This window comes from Daphnia pulicaria, chromosome 3 (assembly GCF_021234035.1).
Source record: "Daphnia pulicaria isolate SC F1-1A chromosome 3, SC_F0-13Bv2, whole genome shotgun sequence".
NCBI lineage: Eukaryota > Metazoa > Arthropoda > Branchiopoda > Diplostraca > Daphniidae > Daphnia > Daphnia pulicaria.
This window is the reverse complement of record NC_060915.1, coordinates 8,882,020-8,897,299: the sequence shown is the minus strand read 5'-3', so window position 1 is coordinate 8,897,299 and position 15,280 is coordinate 8,882,020. Positions and strand designations below refer to the sequence as shown.

The window sequence follows — 15,280 nt, the reverse complement described above, 5'->3', positions numbered from 1 at the left end:
ACTAGTTCATAGATATTTTTATGACCGTTAGGCCAGGAAAGCAATGTTAATAAATCCCAAACACGTCACAACAGCAACTCGCTAAAGAGAGAAAAAATGATGTCAAACAAAATTCGTTTTCTTTTTATCGTGTTTGAATTGGCGCGCTTCGAACCGTTGGCCACGGTAAAATCATTTCTCGGTTGATTATATTTTTCTCTCTTTTTACACTTTTTTTCTTTCCTTATTTTATTATATAATAATAAGAAGATGCAAATGTGGAACTTGTCAGTTTGAACAACCAATAGGGCATGAGAGAAATGACCATCAATTTCATCAGGTAATAAAATAAAATGAAAGCGAAAAAATCTTTTTATATAGCGATCGGCTTTTGTTTGTTTTCTGTTTATCTGTATTTCATCAGGTGATTTGAAATGTACTTTTTTTTTAGAAGACCAAAAAAAAGGATATTTGATGACAATCACAAGCGAAATCTCGCGTGTGATGTGACGGGCTAATATGATTTGTCTGAATTTTATGAAACACACTCGATAAAGAAACAAAAATCGGGTATGATGTAATAATACTCTTGGCTCCTTCTTCTTTTTTTGTTTTTCTTTCTCGCCATATTTAAGATGTTGGTGATGATGCGGTTGTGGTTTTGTTGGCTGGCTGCTGATGTGAGCCATTTTTTGTCGGTATAACAAATAAGAAAATATTGAAGTATAGGGGGGGGGGGGAGCAGATGAAGTAGAAAGAGAAGAGGTGTAAAGGAGTATTACACACTACGACTACTACAAAATATATTTATCTTATACAGATTGACACTCTCTTTCTTATTGGTACGTGGAAAAAAATCGTCGTCTCTACCAGGAGAAACGCTGTGAGCTGTACATGGAAGAGATAAAAATTAAAAAAAAGAATTGTTTGTTCATCGCGTCTTCGTTCAACTTCCTGTTTCGCAATAACAAAAATGGAGAAAATGATCAGTTCCATTTCATCTGTGATGTCGTTAATAAGATCTACTAATTTTGGATAGTTATCATTACCTAACCGGAGTATGCGGGAGCCGGTGGTGCCGAGTAGACGGGAGCTGGTGGAGCGTAGCTGGGCTCGTAGTGCTTCTGTTTCTCCTGCTTGAGGGCCTTGAGAGACTCGCCGATTCCGACCAATTTCTCACCTTTCTGTTGGTACTCGTGGGCTTTCTTGAGCATCATCTTGCCCTTAGCCGCCAGAATGGAGCCCTTCATGTAACCGAGGTGGCCGATGATCTTGCTCTTGAATTCTTCCAATTTGGCTTTCAGGTCGGGCTGTGATTGAGAAATGATGGAAAAAATTGAATTCAAACAATCGAAAGATAAAAAGGAAGATCAGGACAAGAGTTCAACGAGCTAGCCGGATACGTGTGATGGCTGTGCCTTCCTCATTTCCTTTTATGTCGTCACACATCAGCAGTCAACGCAGTAGTATATGCGTACAATCAAATAGTCAAGAGTCAGTCGGGCACTAGGTCGAAGGGAAAGAAAGACAACAAAAACAAAACAGCCGTTGATTGGCAAACCTGTCACAACCTGCACTCGACACGAAATCGCCATCAGAATAGTTATAAGCCCCCTTCTATCTCTCCCCCCCCCCCCCCACTCGCTTTCTTCGCTTTACAACTTCCGAAACTGCTGGACGCATACCAAACAGGAGATCTCCATCGGGTGTGACCCCTTGTCACGAGCGAACATCAGCAGAAGATAGCTTAGCCAGCCAGCCAGCCAGCCAACATTTTCTCCGACGCTCCTTACATGTACACATCTTTTTTGTTTTGTTTTGTTTTTATAGTAGATCTATCGTCTATAGAGCGGGAAGAATACGATTCTTTTTGTTGTTTGTTGTTAATGGAGACTTAAAGTCAAATAAGGTTTCTCTTTTTTCTTTTTCGCAATGGCTCTACCCCAATCTGTCTATAGATAGAGTCTCAAGTTCGCCCATATACTAGACCTCCTCGGCCCGTGAAACAAAATATAATTTAACTTTCCAATCGAGCGACATTTAAGGAATATGTTATGGCTGGCGAGCGTGGGATAAACGCGGTCGTGGCCTCTTAACACGGTCAAATATGGGAACGCTGAATCATAAAGAGAGCAGAGTTGATTTTAAATTGCTAATCACACAAGGATTTGGCCTCCACGGTTCACTTTTCTTTTTCTTTCTTTTCCTTCCTTCCTCGTTCCCTATGTGAACATTATCGAATGGTGAAAGTTGCCTGGGTATAGAGTCGAAAAAATCGACTCCGATCAATGTGCCACGCCATTTGTCTTCTCTTTCGTTTGTTTCTTATTCGTCAATGTTATTTGGCTATCAAAACTGACTGTTTGAAATGGGCTTAATTATAATTGACTCTGCTCATTGGATAAGTGAAATTTAACTATGGGCTATTAGGCGAATTAACCTATTTGAAGAAATGAATTGCACATACCTTGTCATCGTCTTCGTAATAGATTGGGGGGCCGTAGTTTGATGGCGCAATGTAACTGGAGGCTGGAGCGGCGCCGTAAATGGGTGCTGGGGGTGCGACTCCGTAGCCACTTGCTGGTGGAACACTGTAGCTATTGCTGGCCTTCTTGCCCAGGTCACGTCGGACCATGCCGCAATGAATGCCGGCCACCAAACCGATCAAGCACAACAATCGTAAGCTCTAAAACAACAATAATAAATAAAAATTAAATGAATTGCAGCAGCTTCTTCAATAGAATATCCATCATCGATCACGATCATGTCTAAGTGATGGACACACTGTGTCTATCACGACCATCAATTCTGGCTCGATCGATCTCGGTTAGAACTAGACGAAAAAAAATGTGCGAATTGGCTTACCATCATTTTTGAATTAAATAAAATAAAGTTGTTGGGTCTGAATCACTCCCTATCAGCGACTATAGAGGCGTGCAGCGTCTGTTTGCTCGGTCAACTTCGAATGTTTAAAAATGAGGATCGCGCGCCCTTTATATACCCTGGAGAAAAAAGAGCTGCGAGGGAGGAGGGGCCGAGGGTGGAGATCTAGCTGGAGAAAAAGAACCAAGAGAGAGAGACCCGGACTTGCCATATAACAGCAGAGCCGGAACCTATAGGTGAATGAGAGAAAATATAAGAAAGAAGGGTGGTGCAAGAAGGATGGGCCACCTTGCATCAGGCCACCACCTGTGGCCGCCCCATGAAGAAGAAAGAAAAAAGAAAAAAAAAAAGTTTTTGTTCTATTAGGTAACTGTGTGAGAGAGGAAATGAGGTCCATCGGCGAGCCTCTGACGTCGTGGCGTATATTCTTACAGGTGTAATAGCTGCTGCTGCTGCCGTATGGGATATGTGTACAGCGGTGAGAGTGGATATCTCTCGTCGAGACTGGGATGGCGCGAGGGGGTCATCGCTGCACATTCCACAGACATATGCGTTCCTCCCCCCCCCCATTCGTCCTAAGAGATCAAAAGAAGCCCTTGGTCCGTTGCCAGCGTCCAGCAGCTCTATAATAGCTTCGACCAACTATGCCGCCGCTATAACCTATAGTTGTATACTATAGTCTTCCTCTTCACCATCATCGCCGCCGAAGGTGAAAGGAATTCAATCCAGACGACGACGACTCGGAACGGTGTGTTGTTGAGGCAGCAGCCACAAAAGTTAATTGTCGACATTTGAAAATGCATTCAACTTTCTCTCTCTATGGACGATACGAATTGTTATTTCTTTCTTTCTTTCTCTCCAATTGTGTTTGTTGCCAGACGCGCCTCTTGCCGCCCGATAAAATATCCCCGGCGCCGGTACGACACCAACATATCCATACGACATCAATCCATTGATTTTCAAACAGCAGAGGCCGTTAGAGCGCGGCGTTATATAGCCGCTAGTATATGGAAACAAGATACCGTAACATTTCTAATGTTTGGCTGGGTTTATTCTTTTATGTTGTTCTTCCTCCTATCAGATTTTATCTCTTACTAAATAGCCAAAAGGAGGAAATCAAAGATTCAAGTTGCTGCTTCTCTCTTTTCTCTATATAATACCCGTGTCGGCGAAAGGAACTTTGGAGCCGAATCGAGCGGAATATACAATCGGTCTTAAATGACCGATGGAGATTTTTCTTTTTCTGTTTTTCTTTATTTGTTAATTCCACACACAGGCGAATGAATCTCATTTAAAGGGGGAATTAAGTTATTTTTTAGCAGCAAGGTAACTGATTAACAAATGATTTTGATTTGGTATTCTGAATACTCATAATATGCCCGTTAGAAATCTAATGATGGCTTTTTTGAATTTCGCTAGCGTCCAGGGAAAATAAGGAAGGAAGGCTTTAGGGCGTGCTGACGTGTGGAATCAAAGTGTTGACCTCAATATCAGGTGCTGTGGTGGTGGTGCTGCCCGGTGCGTTTGATATTTCTTCACTGCGCCGAGTTCCGCCTACCTGCGTTGGCTCTGTCTATATTATTGCGCCAGCACCACAGTCATTTCGATTATACACAAGTCTACATGTCCTTATTTGCATCACATTGGGACGATCGTCGTTCCGTCTCGCGCACATTTCGTCTCGTTCTTGATTGTCTTTCGACGTTGTGTGTATAAGACGTCGGCGGCCGTGATGTACGGAGAGGCTCTATATAGTCACGGGGCCGTCCGGGACTTGAACATGCCCACAGAGAAACCCCGAAAGAAAAATTAAACAACCGCAGAGATTTTTTTGTTTTTTGTTTTGTTTTTTATGACCGTGTCAAGTGGACATGGATCACGGCCGCAGATGAACTTTCCCCTCGCCCCATTGGAATGCCAAACTTGTGCGCCAAATTCTTTTTGGTGTTCTTTAAAACTTGGTGTCTATCTTCGCTGGACGCAGATAGTGTTTTCGGTAAAGTTCGAATCTGTCGTCTTCTTATTCCTAACGGGAATCATACAAGAGAAAAGTGGTGAAAATGAGGAAGAAGGAGAGAGAGAGAGAGAAAATGTGTTACTGGCTCAAAGCGACCTTCACGACGACCAGCATGTGAACGGACACGATCAACGTGTCAACCGCAGCATCGAGAGAGAGTGGGACTGGTTTCGTTGTAATGGGAATGATCGTTTCGAAGGTTGGCGGAAGTGCGCGTTGCATTAGATGTGACTAAACGAATGTAAGCGTATAGAGTTTTGAATGGTCGACGTGCTGCGTAATGAGTTACCAGTTCAAGGATCTTTCCTAAGGTTATAACTCGATCGTTAAATTACAAAACAAAACCCACATCCGTATGTGATATTTCAATACGTTGATTTTCTCTTTTTCGTAGAATTTGGTTGATTTCTCAACATTATTGGATGGCCATACGATAGTCACCGATAGTTGCGATAAGACTTGTCAAAACATTTCCCATTATAAAATGTGCTGGGATAGGCACTAAATCAAATTCCTCCTTTATTAAAGTGTGTAACACTTTGGCGTAACGATCAATTTCTGTCATTTGCAACGTAACGACTTTGAGACTATGAATGCGCATAACGTATTGAGATACAGCTTTGAATGATTTTCCATTCAAATTTTATCCTAACGGCGCGAAAACATGTCGGACGCATCAAATATTAGTTAAATAGCGTTAATCTAAACTTTTCATGCGTTTCTTTAAAGAATGAAACCCACAAGTAAACGACGCGTTATTCCAGTGTATTATTATGCGTGATAAGTTGCGGCGACTTCCTAGTTCTAAAAAGGTGAAACAAGCCCAAGGCAAGAAGTCACAAGAACAATACATTTTCTTCATGAATGGAAACATCTTCAGTTCTACCCAAACAATTTGTTACTGGGTGAAAATGGAAGATATATACCTGCGCTTATTTCAAAGGGGAAACCATCAAGCACCGCCGAGTCCCAACAGCAGCAGCAGAGTGAAAATCTAAAAAAGGTAGCCATCAGCCATCCAGCCAAGCTTTCTATATAAGATGGATCCTGCTGATAAGACGCAACGCAGAAAAATGTGCATTCCTGGTCAATTTCATCATTCTAGCAGCTTCTCTATAGCCGCTACATTACGATAACAAATCTATTACGTGCCACACGATTTCGTCGGTCGTCGGAGAAATTCTTCTAAAAGAGATTAGTTTGATTTAAAGTGCGCCATTAAACGGCCGCATTTTGATTGCATAATATTTCGCGGTGATCCAGCAAGTCCCGTATTTATTTTGTTCCCGCTCCGACTTTCGTCTTCCGTGCGCTATTTCATTTCAGTATAGCAAAATAATACCTATAGGATACTGACCGATTGCGACCGGTGCTTTTTTGGTTTATCCCGTTCCCGCTTGCCTAGACCGACCAACATTTTATTTTATTTTATTTTACAACTGCCGGTGGTTAAGGGGAGATTCAGTCCACATCCGGGAGCATCTCACACAATTTATTCTACCTACATTATACTCTCCTTTTGGTGAGCTGCTGCGGTTGAGACGTTATAAGGGCTAAAAACAAGGTCAAGCCCTTCGAGAGAGAAAGAGAGCGAAAGGATGGAACTCCCATTTAACTTGGAATCCGGTTCACTAGAGCGTCTTCTCATTGTGTCTAAATGTCCTATATGGTTCACCTTTCTCGACTGATCTTTTGATCTTCTGAACCGTCTCCTTTAAGACGTTGTATGGGGTGAAAATAGATAAAAAAACGGAACAAGTTTTTCCTCTTTTTATTTTTGTTTGTCTTGTTACTGTAGACCAGAGAGCAACCTTGAACTATAGCTGTCGCCTACATTCGTTTGATTTGAAACTTGTGCGTGGAAAAATAAAAAGAAGAGACTTGTGCTGTGCACCAGAAGGCAACAAGAGAGAGAAAACTTTCACCTGTTTTCCTCCACTAGTATATATCTTGAAGGGCATTTCTTTTTGTTTAAGGTCGGAGAATTTTGTTTTTTTCCCTCCCAGGCGAAAAATGATCATAAATTCTTTCGTTATTTTCCTTCCTCCTTCAAAAATCTCCTCCCTGAAGGTCCCCCCGAATACATATATACAAGCCCCATATAACGGCCCATTCATCAATCTGATACGGAATCAATTATATAGCTGATGCCCCAGCTTGGAATTCAGTTGAGTTTTGAAAAACCTGACAAGCTGCTGTTCCTGGGTTGTCTTTTATAACAATCTTGTTTGTTTCTTATAGAACCATAATGCAGATTGTGAGGCTTGTGCATACACAGTCTATGATGGTATCTATATATCCTTAATGATTAGCCGTTGCTCGATTTGTTCTCGGCTGTTGGCTCATCTTTATATTATGATTTATTAAAAAGAAACAAGAAAAACGATCGATGTTTTTGAATGAACATTCCGTGATGATGCGTGGCAGAGCGCGATGAGCATTGCGTGATGGATGATCTCACGCCCCAGCAGGACTTTTTCGCTCCGGCCGGAATACTGTGGGTCTTTGCAAGACGTCATTCTCATGACGCGTTCGTTTCTTTCTTTTTTATCTATTTCTCTCCCCCCTGGTCGAGTGATTGCGTTAGATTATGCACAGCGGCCCCGTGGGCCTCGTCACTCTACAGCCGTTTTGACCCACTTGTGTCCGTCGTGGGGCTCTTCGATGTTTTGTTTTCCCTATAGCGCTCTTCTCGTCATGATGTCTGCTGCCTATTATACTCATGTGTGTGTGTGTGTGTGTGTGTGTGTCTATGGAATTCCTGGCTGTCGTTTTTATATTTCGTTTTCTCCTTATCTTTTTTCTTCCTTTTCTTCTATCAAACTAAAATCAACAAAAATGGCTTGTTATTTCTTTTCTTCCCCCCTCACTCGTCGTTCCCCTCTGAACCTGCTGTCGCCCTCAACAGGTGCGCACAGGTGGGCACACTACACATAGCCTCAAGCCGGATGAGAACGTGTGTGTGCATGAGAGAGAAAGAGAGGAGATCTGGAAATGTGACCGAGACTCTCTTCTCTCTCTCTCCCGATCTGACACGGATATTTCGCATGACGGAAGAGACATTGTCGGTCCGTTTGATCTCCCCCCTTCCTTCGTTTTGTTCGTCTGTGGGCGCTTGTGCGTGTGGGGTTTGAAATTTTCGATTTCTTTTCCTCCTTTTTTTTTGGTTGGTTGTCCATCCCGATTTGTTAATGAAGACGCGGTTCGTCATTCTTAATTGCCCTGTCCTGCCATCAATTCCGGCTAACAGGTGGCATTGTCGATGCGTTCGCGCTCCGTCTAGACCGATCCCGCTCCAGCTCCAACTAGTTTGGACGCGTTCGATTCCCATTTTCGGTCGTTACTTCGGATATCATCGTAATGATTATGGTTTTGCTTTCCTTTGATTTCCCTCACAACAACAGACGAACAGACGAAAGTCCAGCCGACATTATATTATAATCGAAAGGGAAAAATAACAACATGGATATCATGTGGAATGATGGTGATGGAGGATATATGTATAAACAGCTGGCTCTCACTTTCGTTTCAAATGTAGCGCCCTAGTTATATGATATTACAGAATGAGCGTGATCAACGTCATTTGATGGCCCTTTGGTTGGTTTCTCCACATAATATTTCTCCGGTTGTATTTTTTTGTGACGATGTCGAGATTGTTTGCCGAAATATGAGAGAAAAAAATAAGGCAGGAAAGAGTTGAAATGGTCGTATAATATTTTATGGTATGGAATAGTTGGCTGTGTGTATAGGTATATATGCTAAAAGAATAACCGTTCGTGCTGAGCGCGACCAGGTTATACGCTTTCTTCAATTCAACTTTGTTTGTATGACCCCAAATGTGCTTTATTCAGGATAAAACACAACTTGTGTGGTGTGCTGTTTGTGAACTCATCCTATAGGTAATACATATCGCATACTAATGGTGGCATTTCACAGATGAATCGAAAAACAGAATCATGTGAAGGAAAAAAAATGCGCTCCCAACATCGGTGCGGATTCACCGCTTCGTCATCTCGATTCCAGCTCTCTCTTTCCGAATTGTTGTTTTTAAATTAATTGCCCAGAAAAGACGACGTGCTCTTCCAAATAATTCATCGTTTCCTTTTGAAATTGATTGCAGCGCTGACTTGCCCGCGCTCTGTTTTGCTCTATCAAATATAACAACTTGTTTTCACTTGCATTCCCATTACCCATAACGCGACTACCAACTAATTAGGTGACGAATAGGCGGAATATTTAAGTAAGATATTAAATGCCATAGGAACGCCTTTTATTGTTAGACGCGCCATCAAGTTCCACGTTTACTTTTCTCTCGCTCTCCATTCCCAAATGGTGTCTGATCAAATAATTCAAATACCTGACTGATTTCATTCGCGAAATGAAATAGTATTCAAAAAATTAAATAAATGAAAATAAGAAATAATCGCAAAAGACTTTCACTTTGCTGCTGGTGAACAGTGCGTGCCACCATTCAGATGACGTGTGCGCGGACTTTGAACCACCAAACGAATCGTTTCCATCGTGTTGAGGTTTTATGGAACTTGGTTTGGCTAGCCATATAACAGAAGCATGACCTCCTGTTTCAACTACAGGCCTACTAAACAAATAGATGACGATGTCGTGAGCAAATCATTCTTCTTGACTTGGAATACCCCTATACTTAGCTTGCTCGGTTGGTTGTCTAGCCAGAGGAAAACCAATAAAAGTCTATCTTAGGCTATATAGTCGAGCAATGCCTAACATAACAGTGAAAGTTTGATATAAAATTTATTCGTCGTCTGTTGTTTTTACTCCCTTCATTGACGGAATAGGAAGGAGCTTTCGCTTTCTAATACCGTCTCGTTCAACTTAGCTTCACATCACGACATCACGCGGGCCCATTTTTTAATGGTTACCTTATAGAATCGGCACATATAATACGTCTGGTCGAAAATAATTTTATATAGCTTTCTTGATTTATTTTGGGTCGAAAGCGAGAAATACAAATCCGCTATTACATTTTCTAAGATTTTCAAATTATTGGTGACGCACGATCGCACGAGTGGAACGGCGAGGTTAGGCTACGTTATTCGTGGATGCCAACGATGTCAAGGCATCTGTCGGCTGCAACTATGTGGATTTAATTTTGTCCAACAGGTGGAGCACTGGAGCTGTCTTCGCTGGTACCTGAATGGACGGTACAATCGCCATTTTTCTGAAATTGCAACAGTTGAACCTTAAAGCATTGATGCAGAGTGCTTGAAGTAATTAAATGTAAAATACTTGATGAATTTAGAGATAATATAGTACAACCCATAGTTTCGAGCTGGCCAAATCGTGTTGATAGCTGCAACTAGCATCTAGAATGTAGCAAGTGAGCATTATTCTCCGCACAGCAGTTCTCAACTGCTAGGTTTTAGCAAACAAAAATGTGCTTTTCAAGTTTTGTGAGTATGTTAACCCCAGTCCTTGAAATACTGAGTTTTGAGACGTGTCAACGATGGCGTGGTGGTTTGTTGTCAAAAGTTAAGCTTTAACTTTTTCGCTTTTTTTGTTAAGCCAGTTAAACTTTTCTTCGAAAATTGCCAATGAATTCATAGGTAAACTCGAGTGATTTCGTCTGTAACTCGTCGGTGTTCCATTCCGTGTAGATGTTGGATAACTTTAGTATTTCTCATCAACTTACAGGAGGAAACGTGAAAAGGTCGTGCAGCCTACCGTCAACTATTTTGTTCAAATAACTCATTGTATTCTACTGAATGTGCCATCAAAATGATACAGGTAACAACCAACACTAGCTTTATTATGTGCTGAAACATATATTTTTCTCATGTTTTATTAGGATTCATCTTAATTATTGGCTTTTTCTATTGGACTTGCTAGATCACCAACCCCAGCATGGACCAATCTCTCATTCCATCTTCTAGAGAACCTTGGATAACTGATTGGTGGTTTTTATGTGTAAGTTCACTCGTCATGTCACTGAACTTTCTTCGTTGCAGACTGTATTAAAAGTATTTATCTGCACTTGTGTCTATCTAATGTTTAAGAGACAATTTCAGGGTGTATTGATAAACATTAAATTGTTCTTTTAGATCCTAGACATCAAGCACATTTATTACACAAATTCTAAATAAGGTGACTTTTTTTTATTTATTTACAGGTTCTAAATTATAGGTTTCTAAATTGGCATGACAGAATTTAAGAGGAGACAAGGTCCTTACAAGAAAAAGGGCAAGGATTTACAGTCAACAAGATTCCTTGTTTGTTAACACATTGGCTGCTACCCTTGAATCTCCCTTTTTGTCAACAAAAAAAAAAAGAGGTTCAATATTGTGATCATGCTATCATAATTTGAAGTTGTGCTTATATTGAATTTAGAGAAGTTGTCATCCTAATAGCAATTTTAATGATTGTTTGGTTTCTTACTTAGATGTTGCCTATAACATCAAATTTGGGGTATCTGGTCATCCCTCCAAAATAAGGCAATGACCACACGTTTAACGCGGATCATTCGTTTTTTCATGGAACTTGACTCATTCCATCTTCTGGATTGCTTAGGAAACCTGATTGGCATTGCCTGTGTAACTTCATTTGCCATGTCACTGAATTTAGATTTTGTTTACAATTTGTTTCTTGATTTGGCCATTTAGGTAATGACCGAGAAGATGCGGCCTACATGAACATCATTTAGGCGGCCAACATCATTCGACTACCCAACCGACTTCTACTACCCAACCGACTTCTACTACCCTGCTCTCAACACAACACGGAGTTCAACCCTTTAGATTTTTGGCTGTTCGCGATGTGTGATGGACGAGCGTTTCCTTGGACGAGATGTTTATTTTGGCGAAAAAAAAATATTGCGTGAGTATCTAATATTTTATCTTTTATGTCATTGTTATTTGTTAATTGAATGTCGACGAGGTAGAGCAGGGACGTTTTTGTTTTCAAGTTTGCTTTCTGTTTAAGTCTTGCGAGTATTTAAAGGACTCATCTACACTTACGTCTACCTGATGTCTATCTAATGTTTAGGTACGATTTTCATGCTGTCATTCACTGATGCTATTTTTGTGCGTGCCGGCCTTCCGTCGCCTCGAGGCATGGGGGAGTTGTGCCTGTTCCAGCTACGCTGCCAGCATTATTCGACTACCCAACCGACGGGCGGGTGGACTTTCACTGACCCCTACTACGCCTGCACTCAACCCAGTTCTCACGGAGTTTTGATGTTAGTGAGTACTGAGTTTTTTGTCTGTTTTTTTTTTTTTTTTTTTTTTTTTTTATTATTTTTTTATTGTTGCTTGTTAGTTTGATACTTCAGTTAAGTGTGAAACAGCTGAGGGACGTTTTTGTTTTAAACGTTTGTATTCATTTTAACGCTAGATGGCTGTATCATGGCCTTAGATCGTTTTTCAGCTGTCAGAAGCACCAGCTTCAGTTACTTTTATTTTGCACATTTCTAAAGACATTTATCGGAGTTGCTGTAAGATAATTTAGGGAGATATTTGACCGTAAGTGATCTAGCAACAAAGCTCACTTGTTAGATTTTTGATAATTTGCGTTTATATCTACTTCTGGTTTCTAAATCAGTTAATAGTTCAGTAAGTTTTCATGTGACACACAAATCAATCCATTATTCGTGATCCTCGTAATTTGGGGTCGATTTCATTTGTAAGTACAAAATGTCGGAAAATCGTCCAAAATCGAGAATTTTTCTGATCGCACTTATGTCCGAATGTTGCGTGACGAAACCTCTTTTCAGTGTTCACAATCTGTTGGATCGATCACATTATATTGGTCTTAAGTGTAATTGAAGAACAAAGCATTGTTATTATCATGATTCCACTCCTGTCTAGTTTTTCCAAAGTTGCTCATGGGACTGAGTACCAGGATTGTTGAAGTGTTAACATTTTTGAAACTTTGAGAACTTATTGACAGAGAAAAGAGGTTACTAACAAGGCCCAACTGTGTGCACATCATGAAATGAATATGATTGATCATGTGTTTGAAACTTGGATAAGATTGCACAGGAATATTTTCAAAAAAGTCGACTGTCCTTCAACCGGTTCGAAATGAAAGATTTATTCATTCAACGAAGAACGAGTCGAATGACTATGTCTATTGGTATAAAAAGAGTTTTAAGCTATAACCATTTAATTTAGTATTCATTTTGATCTTAGTTGTTGTAGACCCATCACCAGCAACGTCAACCTGCAAAAGGAAAGACACGTAAAACTGCAGAGGTTGGGTGAGAACGGGATGTGTTACTTAACCATTTGGTATTCATTTTGATATTGGTTTTTGCAGACCCATTCCCAACAACGTCAAACTGCAGAAGGAAAGGCCAGTTTGCATGTTTTTCACTCGAAGTTCACGGAGAAAAACGTGTCATGCAGTGGTGTAAGGTTGGGTGAGAACGGGACGTTTTGCATCATTATCAAGCAGGTACAATAGCCCTAAGGATCAGCCATTTGGTTTTCATTTTGATATGGGTTTTTGTAGACCCATCCCAGCAACGCCAACCTGCAGAAGGAAAGGCTAGTTTGCATACCTTTCATAATCGAAGGTCACGGAGATCATTACGTAAAACGTGTCATGTAGTGGTGTAGAGGTTGGGTGAGAACGACACGTGTTGCTTCATTATCAAGCAGGTACAATAGCCGTAAGGCTTGAGTTGATAGCTAAGGGTGAGAAAAAGTCGTATAAAAGGAGAGAGAAAAGGTGACAAAGATCAGTCGAGTCAGCATCTCTGACACGGCAAGAACTGCAGCGCACTTCTTGTCACCAGCTGCCTTCTTATCGCATTATCAGTTCACAATTATGGGTAAATATTCTGTTGTTACATGTAGTTTTGTATCAATTTAAATTTTTTTAAAGTAATTGTTAATATGCCAGTTATTGAATATCAATGTTCAAATTGTTTGTTGTCTATCAGGCGAGTGAGCATCTTCGACACTTCAACAACTGCATCCTTCGTCGTATTACCAGTTCACAATGGTGGGTAAATATTTTGTAATTTTACATGGAGTTGTGTATCAATTTTTATTTTCTTCTATTTGATAATATGCCCGTTATTATTGATTATTGTCTAGCAAACTATGCTGTCTTGCTGAAATGCTGCTATTGCCTATTGGTTGTTGTATTGCTGATGGCTGGGTCGATCAAGGGTGTACTGATAAGTATAGTCTACCACGCCGCCTCCTTACTAAACAACAACGTCAACACCTACTTACTCTACGAAGGCCTCTAAGTACTACACTACCAAGGCTCCTGAGTATTTAACTGCAACCTACGCTGCTCCATCTTAGGAAACATGGGTAAATATTCTGTTTTTTTTTTTTGTTTTTTTTTTTTTTAATGGAGTTGTGAATCATTATATATTTTTCTATTTGTTAATTTACTAGTTATAACTGAGAATTAATGTTAAAATTATTACTGTCTAGTTAACTGTGGGTAGTGCTGCTGTTGGGTGTTGTGTCATTGATGGCTTGGTCGACTACTGGTGTGCCGATGTCTCCTGGTTATATTGAGTACCAAACCGCAACGTCTTACTACACAGCGAAGTCCACATACGCAACATCTGTTACTACACCGAGGCTCCCAAGTACTACACCGAGTTATCTGCCCCAGCCTACTTCACCGACGCGTTCAAGTACTACTCTGCTCCAAGTTACTACCAAACTGAGGCTCCTGTTTGCTACACCAAGGCCACCGAGTATTACACTACAACCATGGTAAATATTCTGTTTCTACATTGAGTTTTATATCAATTTATTTATTTTATGCTGTTTTTTAATTTGTTAGTTATTTATGAAAATTTATGTTCAAATTATTTACCGTCTAGCTAACTATGGCGTTGTGCTGCTGTTCGTTGTTGTATCCTTGATGGTTGGGTTGACTACTGGTGTACCGATGTCTCGGCATGATAGATATGCATGTAGGCATGATAGATACCAAACCGCAACGCCGGCGTCTTACCACACAACAACATACGCAACAACCGGAGTACTACACCACTAAGGCAGCGGAGTACTACACCACTAAGGCAGCGGAGTACTACACCACTAAGGCAGCGGAGTACTACACACACCACAGCAGCTGCTAATTCGTACTTCGTTGAACTGGAATAAACCAAGGCTCCAGTTTACTACACTACAATCTACGCTGCTCCCAGGTACTACATCGAAGCCCCCAAGTACTACATCGACGAGGCCGCATATTGCACTACAACCCACGCTTCTCACCGAGGTTCCCAAATACTACACCATTACTTACGCTACTCCCACCTAGTACAACGAAGTTCAGAAATCACTACTCTGCCCTGAGTTACGACAACACTAAGACAACCGAATATTACACCACGAACTACGCTTCCGGATCTTACTACAAGCAGATTCCAAATTACTAGAGCCAAAATTTCTA

At 40.8% G+C, this 15,280-nt stretch overlaps 1 protein-coding gene and 3 long non-coding RNA genes across 6 annotated transcripts in view; 2 read left to right on the top strand and 2 right to left on the bottom strand.

Moving 5' to 3' along the window:
- Positions 1–392: 392 nt before the first annotated feature.
- On the bottom strand, positions 393–2,987 carry LOC124329216. Its single transcript, XM_046788279.1, has 4 exons — positions 2,845–2,987; positions 2,447–2,665; positions 1,029–1,289; positions 393–933 (listed from the first exon to the last, which is right to left on the bottom strand). Exons 1-3 carry the CDS (start codon positions 2,848–2,850, stop codon positions 1,029–1,031), a joined length of 486 nt encoding a protein of 161 aa, XP_046644235.1. The 5' UTR covers positions 2,851–2,987; the 3' UTR covers positions 393–933.
- A 7,429-nt stretch (positions 2,988–10,416) lies between these two features.
- The window catches only part of LOC124329250, a 409,843-nt gene continuing 404,979 nt past the window's right edge, over positions 10,417–15,280 (top strand). The window contains exons 1-3 of the long non-coding RNA XR_006916663.1: positions 10,417–10,458; positions 10,547–10,639; positions 10,742–10,819. This is a non-coding gene — a long non-coding RNA (uncharacterized LOC124329250). The remainder of the gene's footprint in view (positions 10,459–10,546; positions 10,640–10,741; positions 10,820–15,280) is intronic.
- Positions 11,289–14,784, top strand: LOC124329247. 3 transcript variants are annotated; one of them, XR_006916660.1, is made up of 7 exons: positions 11,289–11,442; positions 11,512–11,725; positions 11,894–12,090; positions 13,794–13,859; positions 13,951–14,175; positions 14,302–14,592; positions 14,703–14,784. It is a non-coding gene; the product is annotated as an uncharacterized LOC124329247 (long non-coding RNA). The 3 variants fall into 3 exon arrangements; XR_006916661.1 differs by lacking the exons at positions 11,289–11,442; positions 11,512–11,725; positions 11,894–12,090 and adding an exon at positions 12,589–12,600; XR_006916659.1 differs by lacking the exons at positions 11,289–11,442; positions 11,512–11,725; positions 11,894–12,090 and adding an exon at positions 13,520–13,682.
- Positions 12,235–13,619, bottom strand: LOC124329292. Its single transcript, XR_006916739.1, has 3 exons — positions 13,585–13,619; positions 13,488–13,493; positions 12,235–12,339 (listed from the first exon to the last, which is right to left on the bottom strand). It is a non-coding gene; the product is annotated as an uncharacterized LOC124329292 (long non-coding RNA).

Coding starts and splice junctions, on each gene's coding strand:
- LOC124329216 (XM_046788279.1), bottom strand. Junction 1,290..2,446: donor ATTACGAAGACGATGACAAG/GTATGTGCAATT, acceptor TCTCAATCACAG/CCCGACCTGAAAGCCAAATT.